Raw genomic sequence first — 16,522 nt, forward strand, 5'->3', positions numbered from 1 at the left:
TCTCAAAAAAAAAACTTCAGCATGGCGACATGAGCTTTCAAAGTTCAAACACGTAAAAGCCTGACGAGAGGCATGAAACCCGCCTGGCCATGGATGCGTGAAGCGTGCACAATCAAAAACGTCATTTTCTTCAACTGCAGGCCGGCGTGAAATCGCGCACAACACAAGTAGTCTCGCCACTGCTATATATACGCCCATATATCCATTTCAAAACTCATCGAGCAGCTCTAGGCTCTAGCATTCAGCGGCACACATTTTCTCCTGCTTCCTGAGTTCTTCCGGTCACCAAGAAGCAATTATAACATGGATGCCCAGAACAACGAGGTCGCTGCTCTGATCGAGAAGATCGCCGGTCTCCAGGCCGCCATCGCTGAGCTGCCGTCGCTGAGCCCGTCCCCCGAGGTCGACAGGCTCTTCACCGCCCTCGTCACGGCCTGCGTCCCGCCGAGCCCCGTCGACGTGACGAAGCTCAGCCCGGAGCACCAGAGGATGCGGGAGGCGCTCATCCGCCTCTGCTCCGCCGCCGAGGGGAAGCTCGAGGCGCACTACGCCGACCTGCTCGCCACCTTCGACAACCCGCTCGACCACCTCGGCCGCTTCCCCTACTACAGCAACTATGTCAACCTCAGCAGGCTGGAGTACGAGCTCCTGGCGCGCCACGTGCCGGGCATCGCGCCGGCGCGCGTCGCCTTCGTCGGCTCCGGCCCGCTGCCGTTCAGCTCGTTCGTCCTCGCCGCGCACCACCTGCCCGACGCCCAGTTCGACAACTACGACCTGTGCGGCGCGGCCAACGAGCGCGCCAGGAAGCTGTTCGGCGCGAGCGAGGACGGCGTGGGCGCGCGCATGAAGTTCCACACGGCGGACGTCGCCGACCTCACGCAGGAGCTCGGCGCGTACGACGTGGTCTTCCTCGCCGCGCTCGTCGGCATGGCGGCAGAGGAGAAGGCCAAGGTGATAGCCCACCTGGGCGCGCACATGGTGGAGGGGGCGTCCCTGGTCGTGCGGAGCGCGCACGGCGCCCGCGGCTTCCTGTACCCCATCGTCGACCCGGAGGACATCAGGCGGGGCAGGTTCGAGGTGCTGGCCGTGCACCACCCCGAAGGTGAGGTGATCAACTCTGTCATCGTCGCCCGTAAGGTCGTCGACGCGAAGCTCAGTGGGCCGCAGAACGGAGACGCGCACGCACGGGGCGCGGTGCCGCTGGTCAGCCCGCCATGCAGCTTCTCCACCAAGATGGAGGCGGGCGCGCTTGAGAAGAGCGAAGAGCTGGCCGCCAAAGAGCTGGCCTTTTGATTCCGAAATGTGCGTGCCGATCATCTGTCCTCAACTCGTCAGTCGCCTGCGATCGTGGTAAATTTCCTACTCGTGTGTGTTTTGATGTTTGTGCGTGTAAGAGATGTGCGTTCTGCCTTGTGGAGTTGTGGTGTTAATTTACACACGTTACATGTAGTACAAGTACTACTTGTACCGGTAGTATGCTGCCATGGGCTTCTGAAATATATTGCTGAAGGTATATAAAATAATCTATGTAAAATATCACAGGAAGAAACAATATAGCATTGACACAATTGCATAATAATTGAAGTCTACTTCACTTGTAATGTAAACTGATAACAAAAAGGCAAACTGACGATGTAATAACATAAATCGATGATCCAATTAAAAATATATTACAAATTATTCAAATCTACTTGATGCGCTTAAGAAATTCTCGCACAATATCAAGAAAGTTTTTTTTTTTCTTCATTCACACGATGCTTGAGCAAGTATAATAAAAACTGTTTTCTCAACTCATACTCATCATGCAAAAACAATAGTAGAACGTCCATGCGTTGCTACGGACTGCTACGGACAACAATGCATATAAATGAATCAGAGAAATAATTAAAGTCGTATTCAACGTCTAAGCTTATTTTTTCTCCTCATACGTCCGAATGTGTTCGGACATCAAACGGGCTACTACAACCGTCTTGATAGTCCGGGTGCCCCAAATCCGGCCCATATGTAAGAAAGAAATGTTGCTATCCAGACTATTCGTGATGTTATCTCCAACATGTGAAACCAACGTAAAGCCCCACCACCACGACACACCCTCTCCTTTTCTCATCGGACCCTCCCCTTCCCGCTCTGTTTCCCGCCGTAGTGGGTGACGTCGGCCTCACTTTCACCATGACACCCTCTTTCCTTCACACCATACTTCCTCATAGACCGTTAAGGGGGAGTCCCCCGTAATGCCTGCCCCGCTCTCCGCCATGATCCCCTCCCCCGTGTCCGTGTGTTTTCACCACTGCCATCAAGAGGGAGGAGGTATTGCGCCCCCTGTGGCGCCCCCAAAGCCAAGACTGTATCACAATCCCCTATTACTGCCATGAAAGAAAAACAAAAAAAATCAGCAAGCAATCCCGTACTGCTGTTGATTTGATTTGATTGAAGCATGGAACCCAAAGAGAAGTGCGCTAGAGAGAGGAAAGAAATAGAGCAACCAATTATCGGCGACATTACAGTAGAGAAAAACGGAGACATAAGCGACGAGCGGTATAGAGATGCTTGTGCAACTTATACACATAGGCACACAGCACATACGTACCTAGAAGAATATTGTGATCCGCTGCGGCACGTCACGCCGAGACACAGATGCTGACATGCATTGCTCTCTCTTTTTAATAGGAACACATACGTAATTTGGTTATAGTTACAAATTTTAAAGCTGGTTACTCAATTCTAGCAGAATAAAAGAATAGGTTTCTTGCTATCCTGAGAATAATACCAATATATGAGCACTCACACAACTTGTAAATTAAGCTAAGGGGTAGATTCCTAATATACTGCTTTTCTATTTATTTTTTTGCTTTAGCACATGTGTCTTCCTGTCCTCTTCACCTCTTGAGGAATATGGCACGCACGGTTTGCTTAAGCACATGACAAAATGAACGTCGAGAGAATTCGGCTGCTGCATATTCCCTTTTGATAATTATTATTGCAGGCAAACCAGCATAGGCTGTACAACAAATATATACATGCAGAAATGTGGGCTCTTGGAAAGACGATGGTACCGAACGGACGAGCAAGTCCTCAAAGGCACCTCCTGCAGACCTGCACAACCACGTTGACATTTAGTTTCTCACCCTAGCTCCCAGTCACTGTAGAAGGTAGTTTTTTTTTGAAACGGAGGCATAAGCATAAGTTGTGACTGTAGAAGATAGTTTTGATGCTTACAATAATGACAACATGTAATTATAAAACTAATGCATGTAATAATTAAGGTTGTATTCAAAGTGGTAAGCTTCTTGATAAATGCAATAGATGATAAGACTTACTCCCTCCGTTCCGAATTACTTGTCACAGGTATGGATGTATCTAGATGTATTTTAGTTCTAGATACATCCATTTCTGCGACGAGCAATTTGGAACGGAGGAAGTATATTTTAACACTACCGATACACTACAAGATGTTAAGAGTTTTGAGAAAGAACATCCTATCGACATAAGTACTTCACTTTTGTCAGGAACATGTGCAATAAGGAGAGCAAAAATATACAATAGGAAGGAGTTATAGAGCAACACATCATGCCCAAACAGTCCTAGTAAAGTAACTCAGACACAACCATTAATGGTTTCAACCAAATAAAACCAACACATCATAATTCCTGAAACTCATCGGGGTGCATGCTATCTAACCAGATCACCCATTCAAGTGTATATACCCAGCCAATGTTTATTGTTGCAAAATTGCGCACATTTGTAAGAAAACTATTGTGAGGAAACCCACAAGATAAGAGAAATAAAGATGGCACCTTCCAACATGTGCCATCAAGAAAATACTAAACCCCCTTCTCTTGTAGTCTGACATAAACTTGGAAACTTGGTTGTCGCTTCACCTGCAATAGTAGTGGAGCCCTCCCGGAAAGACATGTTAAAAATATCCATATTAGGTGTGATCATTATCAAAATTCATTGAATTGTACAAAGAAGATAAAAGAAGATAGAAAATCACATACTTATTAGCAATATAGTTAATTGCCCGTGCATTGCAACGAGGAAAGCACATCTTTCTCCCCTTTCCTTCCTCCGCTCCCACCCACTAACTTCCGAACCCAAACTCTCCACACCTAGTAATGGTGTAACTGAATAAATTAGTACAGTAAAATGAGTTGTAAGACATACAATTAAGAAAAGTCACAGTTTAGGCCTTAGAGAACCTAAATACAACGACGCGGGATTAAAGTAGAAGCACACAACAACAGAAAAACACATATGTCAGAGGAAAGTGCTACTGCCAGCAGAAGTAGCTGCCCCGGTGGGTAGTGATCGAGACTATGCACGGGATTCATGTAGAAGCACCTAAACACATGATTGAAAATTGGTCCCGTGGAACATGGTGCAGGCATTCCGGTGAAGTCAGCGAGAACGGAAGCTTCGGGTGTGGCAAGAACAAGCGAAATTTTAATGAGTGTAAAAGGATCTTATGGGGGAAAACAGTAAAGGAATGCATACGCATTATAAACAGTACAAGGATCTTCGGATGTGGCATTTCCTTTTCACGCCGGCGCACTTAATTTGACCATCCATACGCATTATAAATTGCAATGTCTTTAACAACAAGAAACTAATACACTATGATAGCTTACTTCAGGACATACTTAATATGCATTATCGAAAAAGCTAGGAACTAAATAGCTAGAATATAGCAATTAAAATGATAGCATAACTCTTACACATTAGTTAATATATTTCACAATGGAAACTTGATTTGTCACTCCATCAACTTCAAATGCACATGAGTTGTATGCACCTCATGGTGATGATATATGCTCGTAGAAGAAGGTGGACGTGGAGGCAGTCCGTGATATAAAGGTTGTCGAAGAACACACACAAAATATCACAGTAATTGTGCCGAGGTTGGTGGGAAGAAGAAGAGAGGACAAGACAAACATGTCTTTGTGACTGGCATAAAATGAACTGGATTGATTTTTGTGACTGGCATTCTGTGGTCCTATGGGAACAGCCTAGCATCAAATTCACGTTTTCTTAAAAAAAATCATTATCATGGCTTATAAAGTCCAGTCCAGTACCAAACATTAGCTAGCCAGTACCCCTGGTTATTTTGTTCCAATAACTGAAATTATCGGACAATATGGCAAGCCAAAACACGTTTTTCAATCCATGTGTTAAACAATCAAGCATCATAGTATATATTGCAAGATATTACCTGTAGAAGTGGCAAGGATATGTTGTGTGAACAATCTGGCACCAGAACTCCTGTACTTTTCTTTGCTTCAGTGATCACCTGTACATCAAATCTCCTGTAGTACTTTTTTCTTGCTTTGGCGTGGACAGGGGCGCATGGAAGTTAGCTATCCATGTGCCAGAACCATGACGAGATATTATGGGTTTCAACTCTAGCCTACCCCAACTTGTTTGGGACTGAAAGGAACTGTTGTTGTTGTTGTACTGTGTCATGACTGCTATATATATTCTGACATACAAAGACCGAAGAGAACATTCCAGATTTGCATCCATTGAACATCCATAGAGAAAATTTCAGGAAATTAAGAATCTGTTGTCTGACAGGGCAAAAAAAACATACTTTAAACCATCATGCTGACCAGGAGCTAAAACTGAGGAGTACTTTTTGTTTCATCCTTCTCTACTTATAAAGATCTGCGGTGAATTAAGAACAGAATGATTAAAAAAATGAGAGGTGTGTTTTAGGTAAGAAATTATACTTTTAGCAAAATCATGCACTGCTTGGTTTGACACTTGTAGATAACTTAAGAGTGTAGATAAAGATACATCACAAAGCTTACTTAACACTCATGGTCATGAAAAAATAACTTAACACATGAGGCAGAATAATCTTCAAGGGCATTTGTTTTTAGTATGGAACAAGTGAGTTTTCATCAAACCTCAACAATCCAAAATCATGATGCCATTTTCAATATGTAACAATTATATAGAATACATATATCAACATGTACACCTCAATAGATTCATCATAAAATATTGTTAATATTGTTCAATATTGGGATCCATAACAATATGTATTAGAAGCAAGGAAAAATAATGAAACTGAGAAAAAGCTAAATCTTTGAGGATATAACATGTTTTAGCAGGGTAAAAGGTCTCAGTTACTGAAAATTGGTTTTCCATCACTCGTGACATATCACATGAACCAGGGCTTATCTGCCAATGTTTGAACTCCCCTCTAAAACCTCTATATGCTACCAGTCCTGAAAAGGGGAATAAATCATAAATAAGGAGTGAGTGTTGGCAACAGAAATAACGGAAGCATGTTTGTGAAGTTTATCATCATGAGGTACACACACCCCATCCCACCAAGGGGTACTCCTTGTGAGGCTGATGGTTTGATGCTCTCCCTCGTGAATGGATCAATCGGTGCTTTCTGGAAATTTATAAATATCCATGTTAAAAGGAGCCGATAAATAAAGCTACACTTGAATGTAACAAGGTTTTCCTTGCGTAGAACATTCAGTAATATCAAATGCACAATCAGCAGGCTCTTGATACATTAGCATCCCAGACCAGGGACCCGTGTCAGCAGCTGCTGCTACAGTTTTGCCGTGATCAGAAATTTATGTTCTTTATTTCAATGTTCTTCTTCTTTTGTATAATTTTATTTTATTTGTTCGGAGTTGGTTTTTGGTTTGGGTTTGTATTCTGAGGCTTCTCGGTGCCTTTCTTCTAAATTCTAATACAAAATTACGTGAATTTAGATGCATGCTTAAGAAGGAAAAAAAGGATGCCAATGCATTACCCTTCCATGAGAAGCTTCTTCTCGAACATATGACCAAAGCCGGAGACCAAGCTTCATCTGATGGTCAAGGGGAAAACATAATTTGGACATCTTCCTCAAGACTTCAGAAGAATGACAACACGGACAGTTAGTACCTCTGTTTGACAATTGCATTTTTCATACCATTTTAAATGCTTCTCTGAACGTAACATTGAACTCCTTCAGTCTATTAGCCTGACTACTTAATTTTCTTCTCCAAGCATCTTCTGGTGGTGTACCGTCATCGAAGTCCAGCTGCAGGTGTTGCCATAAAAATCAACAAGAAACATCAGAATAGTAAGGCCAGTAAAAACAACATCCTATTTCAACTATATGATCTTACAAATCCCATATTATGGGAATGATGCCACATGCTCTACCAAAGACTAACAATAACAATACGTCCAGAACAATCTAGATTTGAAGAGATGAGATGAGATGTGCACGGGGGGTAGGAAGCTCACCACGCCCACGTGAGGGGGGCAGGGTAGGAGGAAGCAGAGCCATGAGGAAGGGAGGGAGGGCACGTGCGTTCGGTCGTCCAGCTGCTACTGCAGCTGCAGGTCGTGCGTCCAGATCCGGGGCAGTCATCCTGCACACAAAAGAAAAGAAACCAAGGAAGGAATCACGAGCAGGGGGAGATGATGAATCCGAGGAAGAACGTCCGCAGGTACACACTCACCATAGCCGTCACCGGAGATCCGCGGTCGTCGGCGCGCGTCCTTGAAGGTTGAGGCGTCGTCCTTGAGGGTAGAGCTTGGGGCGTCTCTGTCCATCCATGGCTACTGCCGGGCCGGGTCGGACCTCCGTGCCGACCTCCCTCGAGGACGGACACGCATCAGGTCGACGACGGCGCGCTGATGCAGCCGTGGATCTGGGCGCTCCCTCTCCCTTCCCTTGCCTTCCCTTCCCTTCCCTTGGGATTCCCTTAGGAGAGGAATAGAAGGTTGGGGCGGCGGTGCAGGGGGGCGAGGAGATCGCCGGCGGCGGGGTTGGATTGGGGTGCGGCGGTGGCTGAGACTGGAGACGGGAGACGAGGTAGGGCTAGCAAGGGATTGGTTCCGTCGTGATGGTAAAACCAGCAGAGAAGAGGTGGTGGACGGAACCAAAAAAAACTACGAAAAAACCGGATGAAAGTGGTGGGACAAAAATTAACCGCGGAGACTATCAACTCCTCCATTAAGAATCGGTTGTCTAACAGGGCAAAAAAACATACTTTAAACCATCATGCTGACAAGGAGCTAAAACTGAGGAGTACTTTTTGTTTCATCCTTCTCTACTTATAAAGATCTGTGGTGAATTAAGAACAGAATGATTAAAAAAATGAGAGGTTTGTTTTAGGTAAGAAATTATAGTTTTAGCACAATCATGCACTGCTTGGTTTGACACTTGTAGATAACTTAAGAGTGTAGATAAAGATACACCACAAAGCTTGCTTAACACTCATGGTCATGAAATAATAACTTAACACATGAGGCAGAATAATCTTCAAGGGCATTTGTTTTTAGTATGGAACAAGTGAGTTTTCATCAAACCTCAACAATCCAAAATCATGATGCCATTTTCAATATGTAACAATTATATAGAATACATATATCAACATGTACACCTCAATAGATTCATCATAAAATATTGTTAATATTGTTCAATATTGGGATCCATAACAATATGTATTAGAAGCAAGGAAAAATAATGAAACTGAGAAAAAGCTAAATCTTTAAGGATATAGCATGTTTTAGCAGGGTAAAAGGTCTCAGTTGAACCAGGGGTTATCTGCCAATGTTTGAACTCCCCTCTAAAACCTCTTGATATCCTACCAGTCCTGAAAAGGGGAATAAATCATAAATAAGGAGTGATTGTTGGCAACAGAAATAACGGAAGCATGTTTGTGAAGTTTATCAACATGAGGTACACACAGCCCATCCCACCAAGGGGTACTCCTTGTGAGGCTGATGGTTTCCTGCTCTCCCTCGTGAATGGATCAATCGGTGCTTTCTGGAAATTTATAAATATCCATGTTAAAAGGAGCCGATAAATAAAGGTACACTTGAATGTAACAAGGTTATCCTTGCGTAGAACATTCAATAATATCAAATGCACAATCAGCAGGCTCTTGATACATCAGCATCCCAGACCAGGGACCCGTGTCAGCAACTGCTGCTACAGTTTTGCCGTGATCAGAAATTTATGTTCTTTGTTTCAATGTTCTTCTTCTTTTGTATAATTTTATTTTATTTGTTTGGAGTTGGTTTTTGGTTTGGGTTTGTATTCTGAGGCTTCTCGGTGTCTTGCTTCTAAATTCTAATACAAATTTACGTGAATTTAGACGCATGCTTAAGAAGAAAAAAAAAGAATGCCAATGCATTACCCTTCCATGAGAAGCTTCTTCTCGAACATATGACCAAAGCCGGAGACCAAGCTTCATCTGATGGTCAAGGGGAAAACATAATTTGGACATCTTCCTCAAGACTTCAGAAGAATGACAACACGGACAGTTAGTACCTCTTTTTGACAATTGCATTTTTCATACCATTTTAAATGCTTCTCTGAATGTAACATTGAACTCCTTCAATCTATTAGCCTGACTACTTAATTTTCTTCTCCAAGCATCTTCTGGTGGTGTACCGTCATCGAAGTCCAGCTACAGGTGTTGCCATAAAAATCAACAAGAAACATCAGAATAATGAGGCCAGTAAAAACAACATCCTATTTCAACTATATGATCTTACATATCCCTATCATATTATGGGAATGATGCCACATGCTCTACCAAAGACTAACAATAAAAATACGTCCAGAGCAATCTAAATTTGATGAGATGAGATGTGCACGGGGGGTAGGAAGCTCACCACGCCCACGTGAGGGGGCAGGGTAAGAGGAAGCAGAGCCATGAGGGAGGGAGGGAGGGCTCGTGCGTTCGGTCGTCCAGCTGCTGCTGCAGCTGCAAGTCGTGCATGCAGATCCGGGGCAGTCATCCTGCACACAAAAGAAAAGAAACCAAGGAAGGTATCACGAGCAGGGGGAGATGATGAATCCAAGGAAGAACGTCCGCAGGTACACACTCACCATAGCCGTCACCGGAGATCCGCGGTCGTCGGCGCGCGTCCTTGAAGGTGGAGGCGTCGTCCTTGAGGGTAGGGCTTGGGGCGTCTCCGTCCATCCATGGCTGCTGCCGGGCCGGGTCGGACCTCTATGCCAACCTCCCTCGAGGACGGACGCGGATCAGGTCGAAGACGGCGCGCTGATGCCGCCGTGGATCTGGGCGCTCCCTCTCCCTTCCCTTCCCTTCCCTTCCCTTCCCTTCCCTTGGGATTCCCTTGGGAGAGGAATAGAAGGTTGGGGGGCGGTGCAGGGGGGCGAGGAGATCGCCGGCGGCGGGGTTGGATTGGGGTGCGGCGGCGGCTGCGACTGGAGACGGGAGACGAGGTAGGGCTAGCAAGGGATTGGTTCTGTCGCGACGGTAAAACCCGCGGAGGAGAGGTGGTGGACGGAACCAGAAAACCCTACGAAAAAAAACGGACGAAAGTGGTGGGACAAAAAATAACCGCGGAGACTATCAAGTCCTCCATTAAGAATTGGTTGTCTGACAGGGCAAAAAAAACATACTTTAAACCATCATGCTGACCAGGAGCTTAAACTGAGGAGTAATTTTTGTTTCATCCTTCTCTACTTATAAAGATCTACGGTGAATTAAGAACATTATGATTAAAAAAATGAGAGGTGTGTTTTAGGAAAGAAATTATACTTTTAGCAAAATCATGCACTGCTTGGTTTGACACTTGTAGATAACTTAAGAGTGTAGATAAAGATACATCACAAAGCTTACTTAACACTCATGGTCATGAAATAATAACTTAACGCATGAGGCAGAATAATCTTCAAGGGCATCTGTTTTTAGTATGGAACAAGTGAGTTTTCATCAAACCTCAACAATCCAAAATCATGATGCCATTTTCGATATGTAACAATTATATAGAATACATATATCAACATGTACACCTCAATAGATTCATCATAAAATATTGTTAATATTGTTCAATATTTGGATCCATAACAATATGTATTAGAAGCAAGGAAAAATAATGAAACTGAGAAAAAGCTAAATCTTTAAGGATATAGCATGTTTTAGCAAGGTAAAAGGTCTCAGTTACCGAAAATTGGTTATCCATCACTGGTGACATATCACATGAACCAGGGGTTATCTGCCAATGTTTGAACTCCCCTCTAAAACCTCTTGATATGCTACCAGTCCTGAAAAGGGGAATAAATCATAAATAAGGAGTGATTGTTGGCAACAGAAATAACGGAAGCATGTTTGTGAAGTTTATCAACATGAGGTACACACACCCCATCCCACCAAGGGGTACTCCTTGTGAGGCTGATGGTTTCCTGCTCTCCCTCGTGAATGGATCAATCGGTGCTTTCTGGAAATTTATAAATATCCATGTTAAAAGGAGCCGATAAATAAAGGTACACTTGAATGTAACAAGGTTATCCTTGCGTAGAACATTCAATAATATCAAATGCACAATCAGCAGGCTCTTGATACATCAGCATCCCAGACCAGGGACCCGTGTCAGCAACTGCTGCTACAGTTTTGCCGTGATCAGAAATTTATGTTCTTTGTTTCAATGTTCTTCTTCTTTTGTATAATTTTATTTTATTTGTTTGGAGTTGGTTTTTGGTTTGGGTTTGTATTCTGAGGATTCTCGGTGTCTTTCTTCTAAATTCTAATACAAATTTACGTGAATTTAGACGCATGCTTAAGAAGAAAAAAAAAGAATGCCAATGCATTACCCTTCCATGAGAAGCTTCTTCTCGAACATATGACCAAAGCCGGAGACCAAGCTTCATCTGATGGTCAAGGGGAAAACATAATTTGGACATCTTCCTCAAGACTTCAGAAGAATGACAACACGGACAGTTAGTACCTCTGTTTGTCAATATCATTTTTCATACCATTTTAAATGCTTCTCTGAACGTAACATTGAACTCCTTCAGTCTATTAGCCTGACTACTTAATTTTCTTCTCCAAGCATCTTCTGGTGGTGTACCGTCATCGAAGTCCAGCTGCAGGTGTTGCCATAAAAATCAACAAGAAACATCAGAATAATGAGGCCAGTAAAAACACCATCCTATTTCAACTATATGATCTTACAAATCCCTATCATATTATGGGAATGATGCGACATGCTCTACCAAAGGCTAACAATAACAATACGTCCAGAGCAATCTTGCACTACAAAAAAAGACACATCCGTGAAATTTTGGGCCGAACGAAAATCTTTTCTATCATACTTATGACACTTCCATGACGATAATTGTGACAAAACACGGTATCATCATAGATGTGGTGGGGTCCTAGTTCTACGACAAAAAATCATGACAGAAAATGGCTTTTCTTCCTGGGCGGGCCGGAGACGCAGCTGCATGACATTCTTTGGGCCGTCCATGACGGAAAAAACTGTGGTAGAAGCGAGGGCGAGGAAAATATCGGGGTGTTCCCGGTTACGGTAGGTGGTCGGGGCCGAGCGATGCGCGTTTCTCTCGTACACGCACGCGTGTGGGTGCAAGGCGTTGGGCTCTAACTGAACCCGAGCGATTGCACTGCAGGCTACGCGTTACTGAACCCGAGCGATCGATCGATGGCTGTTAACTGAACCCGATCGAGCGATTCCTTCGCTACTGCTGCTAACTGAAGCCGATTGATGCTGCCTCTGGATGAACAGTGAGCGTTGCTGGGGGGGTTTGGATGAACAGTTCCTGGTGGGGGTGGATGAACAGGACCCTGTGGCGTTGCCTCTGGATGAAGAGGACCCCGATCGATCGAGCCGGTTGGGGCTGGATGAACAGGACCCCGTGGAGGGTAGGATGAATAGGACCACCCCGTGGAGGGCAGGATGAACAGTAGATGGTGGAGGGCTGGATGAACGGTAGCCCGTGGAGGGGTGATTGAACAGGAGCCCGTGGAGAGGGCTGGTTGAATAGTAGCCGGTGGAGTAGCGTGCGGTGGAGGCTGGATGAACAGGAGCCCGTGGATGAACAGTCGCAGGTGGAGGCTGGAGGAGGTCGACGGTGGATAAACAGTAGCCCGTGGAGGCTGGAGGGGGTCGACAGTGAAGATGAACAGTATCCCGTGGAGTCCCGTTTTGCGGTACGCCACACCCCTCCACAGGACCCCCGTTTCGACCGTAGCGCTCCAACACAAGTCCGTTTCCTCCGTTTTGCGGTACGCCACACCCCTCCCGATCAACAGGACCCCTGTTTCGACCGTAGAAGGTCCGTTTCCTCCGTTTTGCGGTACGCCAGACCCCTCCCGATGAACAGGATCCTGTTTTGAACGTGGCCGGTCGAACACAAGGCCGTTTCCTCCGTTCTATGGTACGCCAGGCCTCGTTTCCATCAGCTGTTCCGTCCAAGCCCTCCCGATGAACACGACGATGCATTCCATTCCGACCCAGCCGGTTGGCTCCCCATGAACACGACGACGACGCTGTTTCTTCGTTCCGACCCAGCCATGTACACGAGCCCTGGCCGTACGTATGCGCGAGTAGGCGTTCAAGACCCTGCCTGTATGTACGTATGTGGCCGTATTTTCTTTCTTGCACACTGGCCGCTGTACGTACATGTACATGCTACGTGCGCGCCTCTAGTACGACACGTGTGCGCCTCTACATCGACCAGTATGTACGTACACATTCAGCACCAGAATGACAACGCTACGTACGCTTCGACCAGATGGGTCCCGACTGTCAGGCACTTCCTTGCGTGCGAAGATGTAGCTGGTGGGTCCCAGTAGTCAGGGGGGCGAATCATTTTTTTGCCCGGACGCACTTCCTTGCATGCGAAGATGTAGCTGGTGGGTCCCAGCAGTCAGGGGGAAACGTTTTTTTTTCGCGAAATGCGGTGGCCCGTCCGGTGGGTCCCCGCTGTCAGGTGGAGGAATAATTATTTTGCGCGTAGTAAGGAGGCACTTCCTTGCTGCGGCCATGGACCCAGCTGTCAGCCTCTCCATGTACAGTCCACGTCCGATGGAAGCCGTTCCTTGACCACGTTGACCACGCCGTGCCGAGAGCACCAGGGCGGTGGACGACGGCGAGGCCTAGGAAGGGGACGACGTGGAGCCGGGGAAGACGCGGTAGTGGATGCCCACACGTAGAGGAGTACGAGGGTTCACTGGTTCGCTGTGGTGTGAGGCTGCCATCGCGGCAGAATAACAGGGGGTGTGGGTGAGTAGAGGGATGGCCTGGCCAGCGGTGGGAGTAGTAGGGGGTGGTGAGGCCTCTGCCACATCGCAGCCAGCCACGGGAGGCAGGAGCACGAGGCATGACCGGCGCTGGTTTGGGCGGCTGGAGCAAGAAGACCAGAGGTTGAAGAAGCACTACGGCCGTTTGATGGACATCGTACGGTCACTGGAGCTAGAATCGTTCATATTGACTAAGTTGACAAAGCACTCCGTCCCCGTCAACTTAGTAGGCCCACAAGTCAGCCTCCCACCAAGGTGGGTCCCAACCAGCAGGGGGAGTATTCATTTTTTTGTGCATAATAAGGAGGCACTTCCGGTGGGTCCGAGCTGACAGCGGGGGGAACGTTTTTTTCGTGCAATACGGTGGCCCGTCCGGTGGGTCCCAGCAGTCAGGGTGGAAACTTTTTTTGCAAAATACGGTGGCCCGTCTGGTGGGTCCCTGCTGTCAGGTGGAGGAATCATTATTTTCTGCCTAATAAGGAGGCACTTCCTTGCTGCCGTTGAGGACCCGGCTGTCAGCCTCTCCACGTACAGTCCACGTTGCCGTTCCTTGACCAAATTGACCACGCCGCGCCGAGAGCACCAGGGCGGTGGACGATGGCGAGGCCTAGGAAGGGGATGACGCGGAGCCGGGGAAGATGCGGCAATGGAAGCCCGCGCAGAGAGGAGTACGAGGGTTCACTGGTTCGGCTGCGGTGTGAGGCTGCCGTCGCCGCAGGGCCTGGCCAGCGGTGGGAATAGTAGGGGGCGGTGAGGCCTATGCAGCAGCACAGCCGGCCACGGGAGGCAGGATCATGCGGCACGACCGGCGCTGCTTTGGGCGGCTAGAGCAAGAAGACCAGAGGTTGAAGAAGCACTACGGCCATTGGATGGACATCGTACGGTCACTGCAGCTAGAATCATTTATATTGACTAAGTTGACAAAGCCCTTGGTACGCGTCAACTTAGTAGGCCCACAGCTCAGCTTCCGCAACGGTGCGCCCCAGATGTCAGGGGGAGGAATCATTTTTTGGGCGGGTGAATCTAGAATATCCGAGATTGAAGAAGAAGCACGACATCCGTTGGATGGACATCCAACGGCCACTGCTGCTAGAACCGTGTGTTGACTATAAGTTGACAAAGCCTTGCATACGCGTCAACTCTTTTTTTTTGAGGGGATGTGTCAACTTAGTAAGGCCACAAGTGTGTGGCAGAGAACTTACAGCCCATTTGTGATTTGTAAGAATGTGCAGCCAATTTTTGAATTCTAATGGAATTTACTACAACCCATTTACAGTTTGTTAAAAGTACAACCCATTTCAACCAACCGTTCAAAACAGAATTCAATAAAATTTCCCACATTTTGATGGGATCCGAAATATTTGTATCCCGAAATTTCTAGTCAGATTAAATACAATTTCAATATAAATTTATATTACGTAAAAATCCAACGAAACATTGCGCTCGCAACAATTAATGAAATTAAAATTTTCAATATCCAAAAATAATATTTTATAAAGTAATTACGTGTTTGGTGCATTTTCTATAGTAACTGCCCAGTTTTTATAATTACATCCCGTTTATTATTTCTTAAAGCCCATTTTCTTGTTAAGCCTAATGCATCCCTCCTAGGAAAGATTTGCAGCCCAGCGGGGCGGAGAATAACAACTTGACCTTGCCTGGGTATTCCTAAAAAAAGTATAGCTGGGCTAGCCATTTTTAGCTTGAAAAAAATTAATATCTGGGTTGGATATCTGGCCTGGGCTAGACGGGCCACAACCTGCCCAGTTAATAGCTGCAGCAATGTTTTCGTTGTTGTTCAGAGGAGAAAAATTAATATCTCGGCTAAACATCGCTCAAGAAAAACTCTGCAGTGCTCACCCTCAAAAACACAAATACTGCTCGAGCTGCTTGGTCCCAGCTGTCGGCCGCTTCTTGTGCAATTCTCTCATTTATTGACTACATAGGTTGACAATGGTGTGGGACCGTGATGTCAGGAAACCAGGAGGAAGCAAAAAAATTATAGTTTTATATACTAATAAGGAGGCACTTGCTGTCATCCTCTCCAAGTAAAGTCATCTCCTCATCCTCATGTCCGTTGACCATGTTGACAACACGAGACGGCAGCGCCACGGCGAGCGCAACAACTCGAAGGACGACGGAGAGGGCCTCGCGAGCCCTACGGATGGTCTGATACAGCGCCCGCTGCTCATTCAGGAAGCCAGGATCATAGGGCCACATGTCTGCGACGGCATTGTCGTTCGCTTGTTCACCGGTGCTCGTTGAGGAGACGGAGGTTGCAGCACAGGTCCTCCTGCGCTGGTAGCTCTTCCGCCATTAGGGCGTCGAAGTGCGGCCGCACCTGCTCTATGGTGAACACGGCATGAACCGGCTTGGACAGTGGCGTCGGCTCCTGGTCGGAAGCTACGTCCATCGTCTGATTGTCGTCGCTCAGCTCGGCGAGGTAGCTGGCGAGCCAGCATATCCGGCTGCTGGACCAACCC

The 16,522-nt window shown here is 46.4% G+C and overlaps 2 protein-coding genes and 1 long non-coding RNA gene across 8 annotated transcripts; 1 reads left to right on the forward strand and 2 right to left on the reverse strand.

Annotated features, from left to right (window-relative positions):
- The first annotated feature begins 232 nt into the window (after positions 1 to 232).
- Positions 233 to 1,559, forward strand: LOC123141358 (nicotianamine synthase 1). Its single transcript, XM_044560531.1, has one exon. The coding sequence runs from the start codon at positions 304 to 306 to the stop codon at positions 1,291 to 1,293; it is 990 nt and encodes a 329-aa protein (XP_044416466.1). The 5' UTR covers positions 233 to 303; the 3' UTR covers positions 1,294 to 1,559.
- Positions 1,560 to 2,638: 1,079 nt separating this feature from the next.
- LOC123144158 (uncharacterized) lies at positions 2,639 to 9,928 on the reverse strand. 6 transcript variants are annotated; one of them, XR_006471308.1, is made up of 10 exons: positions 7,476 to 7,878; positions 7,258 to 7,385; positions 6,938 to 7,048; positions 6,776 to 6,832; positions 6,327 to 6,403; positions 5,588 to 6,230; positions 5,210 to 5,476; positions 3,999 to 4,109; positions 3,795 to 3,878; positions 2,639 to 3,093 (listed from the first exon to the last, which is right to left on the reverse strand). It is a non-coding gene; the product is annotated as an uncharacterized lncRNA (long non-coding RNA). The 6 variants fall into 6 exon arrangements; XR_006471309.1 differs by lacking the exon at positions 7,476 to 7,878 and adding an exon at positions 9,860 to 9,928 and having other exon boundaries at positions 5,210 to 6,230; XR_006471310.1 differs by lacking the exon at positions 7,476 to 7,878 and adding an exon at positions 9,860 to 9,928 and having other exon boundaries at positions 5,210 to 6,230; positions 6,910 to 7,048.
- Positions 9,929 to 10,818: 890 nt separating this feature from the next.
- Positions 10,819 to 11,858, reverse strand: LOC123142534 (non-lysosomal glucosylceramidase-like). The gene is made up of 4 exons (XM_044561405.1): positions 11,753 to 11,858; positions 11,591 to 11,647; positions 11,141 to 11,217; positions 10,819 to 11,044 (listed from the first exon to the last, which is right to left on the reverse strand). Exons 1-4 carry the CDS (start codon positions 11,753 to 11,755, stop codon positions 10,819 to 10,821), a joined length of 363 nt encoding a protein of 120 aa, XP_044417340.1. The 5' UTR covers positions 11,756 to 11,858.
- Positions 11,859 to 16,522: the final 4,664 nt, after the last annotated feature.

This window comes from Triticum aestivum, chromosome 6D, assembly GCF_018294505.1.
Source record: "Triticum aestivum cultivar Chinese Spring chromosome 6D, IWGSC CS RefSeq v2.1, whole genome shotgun sequence".
Lineage (NCBI taxonomy): Eukaryota > Viridiplantae > Streptophyta > Magnoliopsida > Poales > Poaceae > Triticum > Triticum aestivum.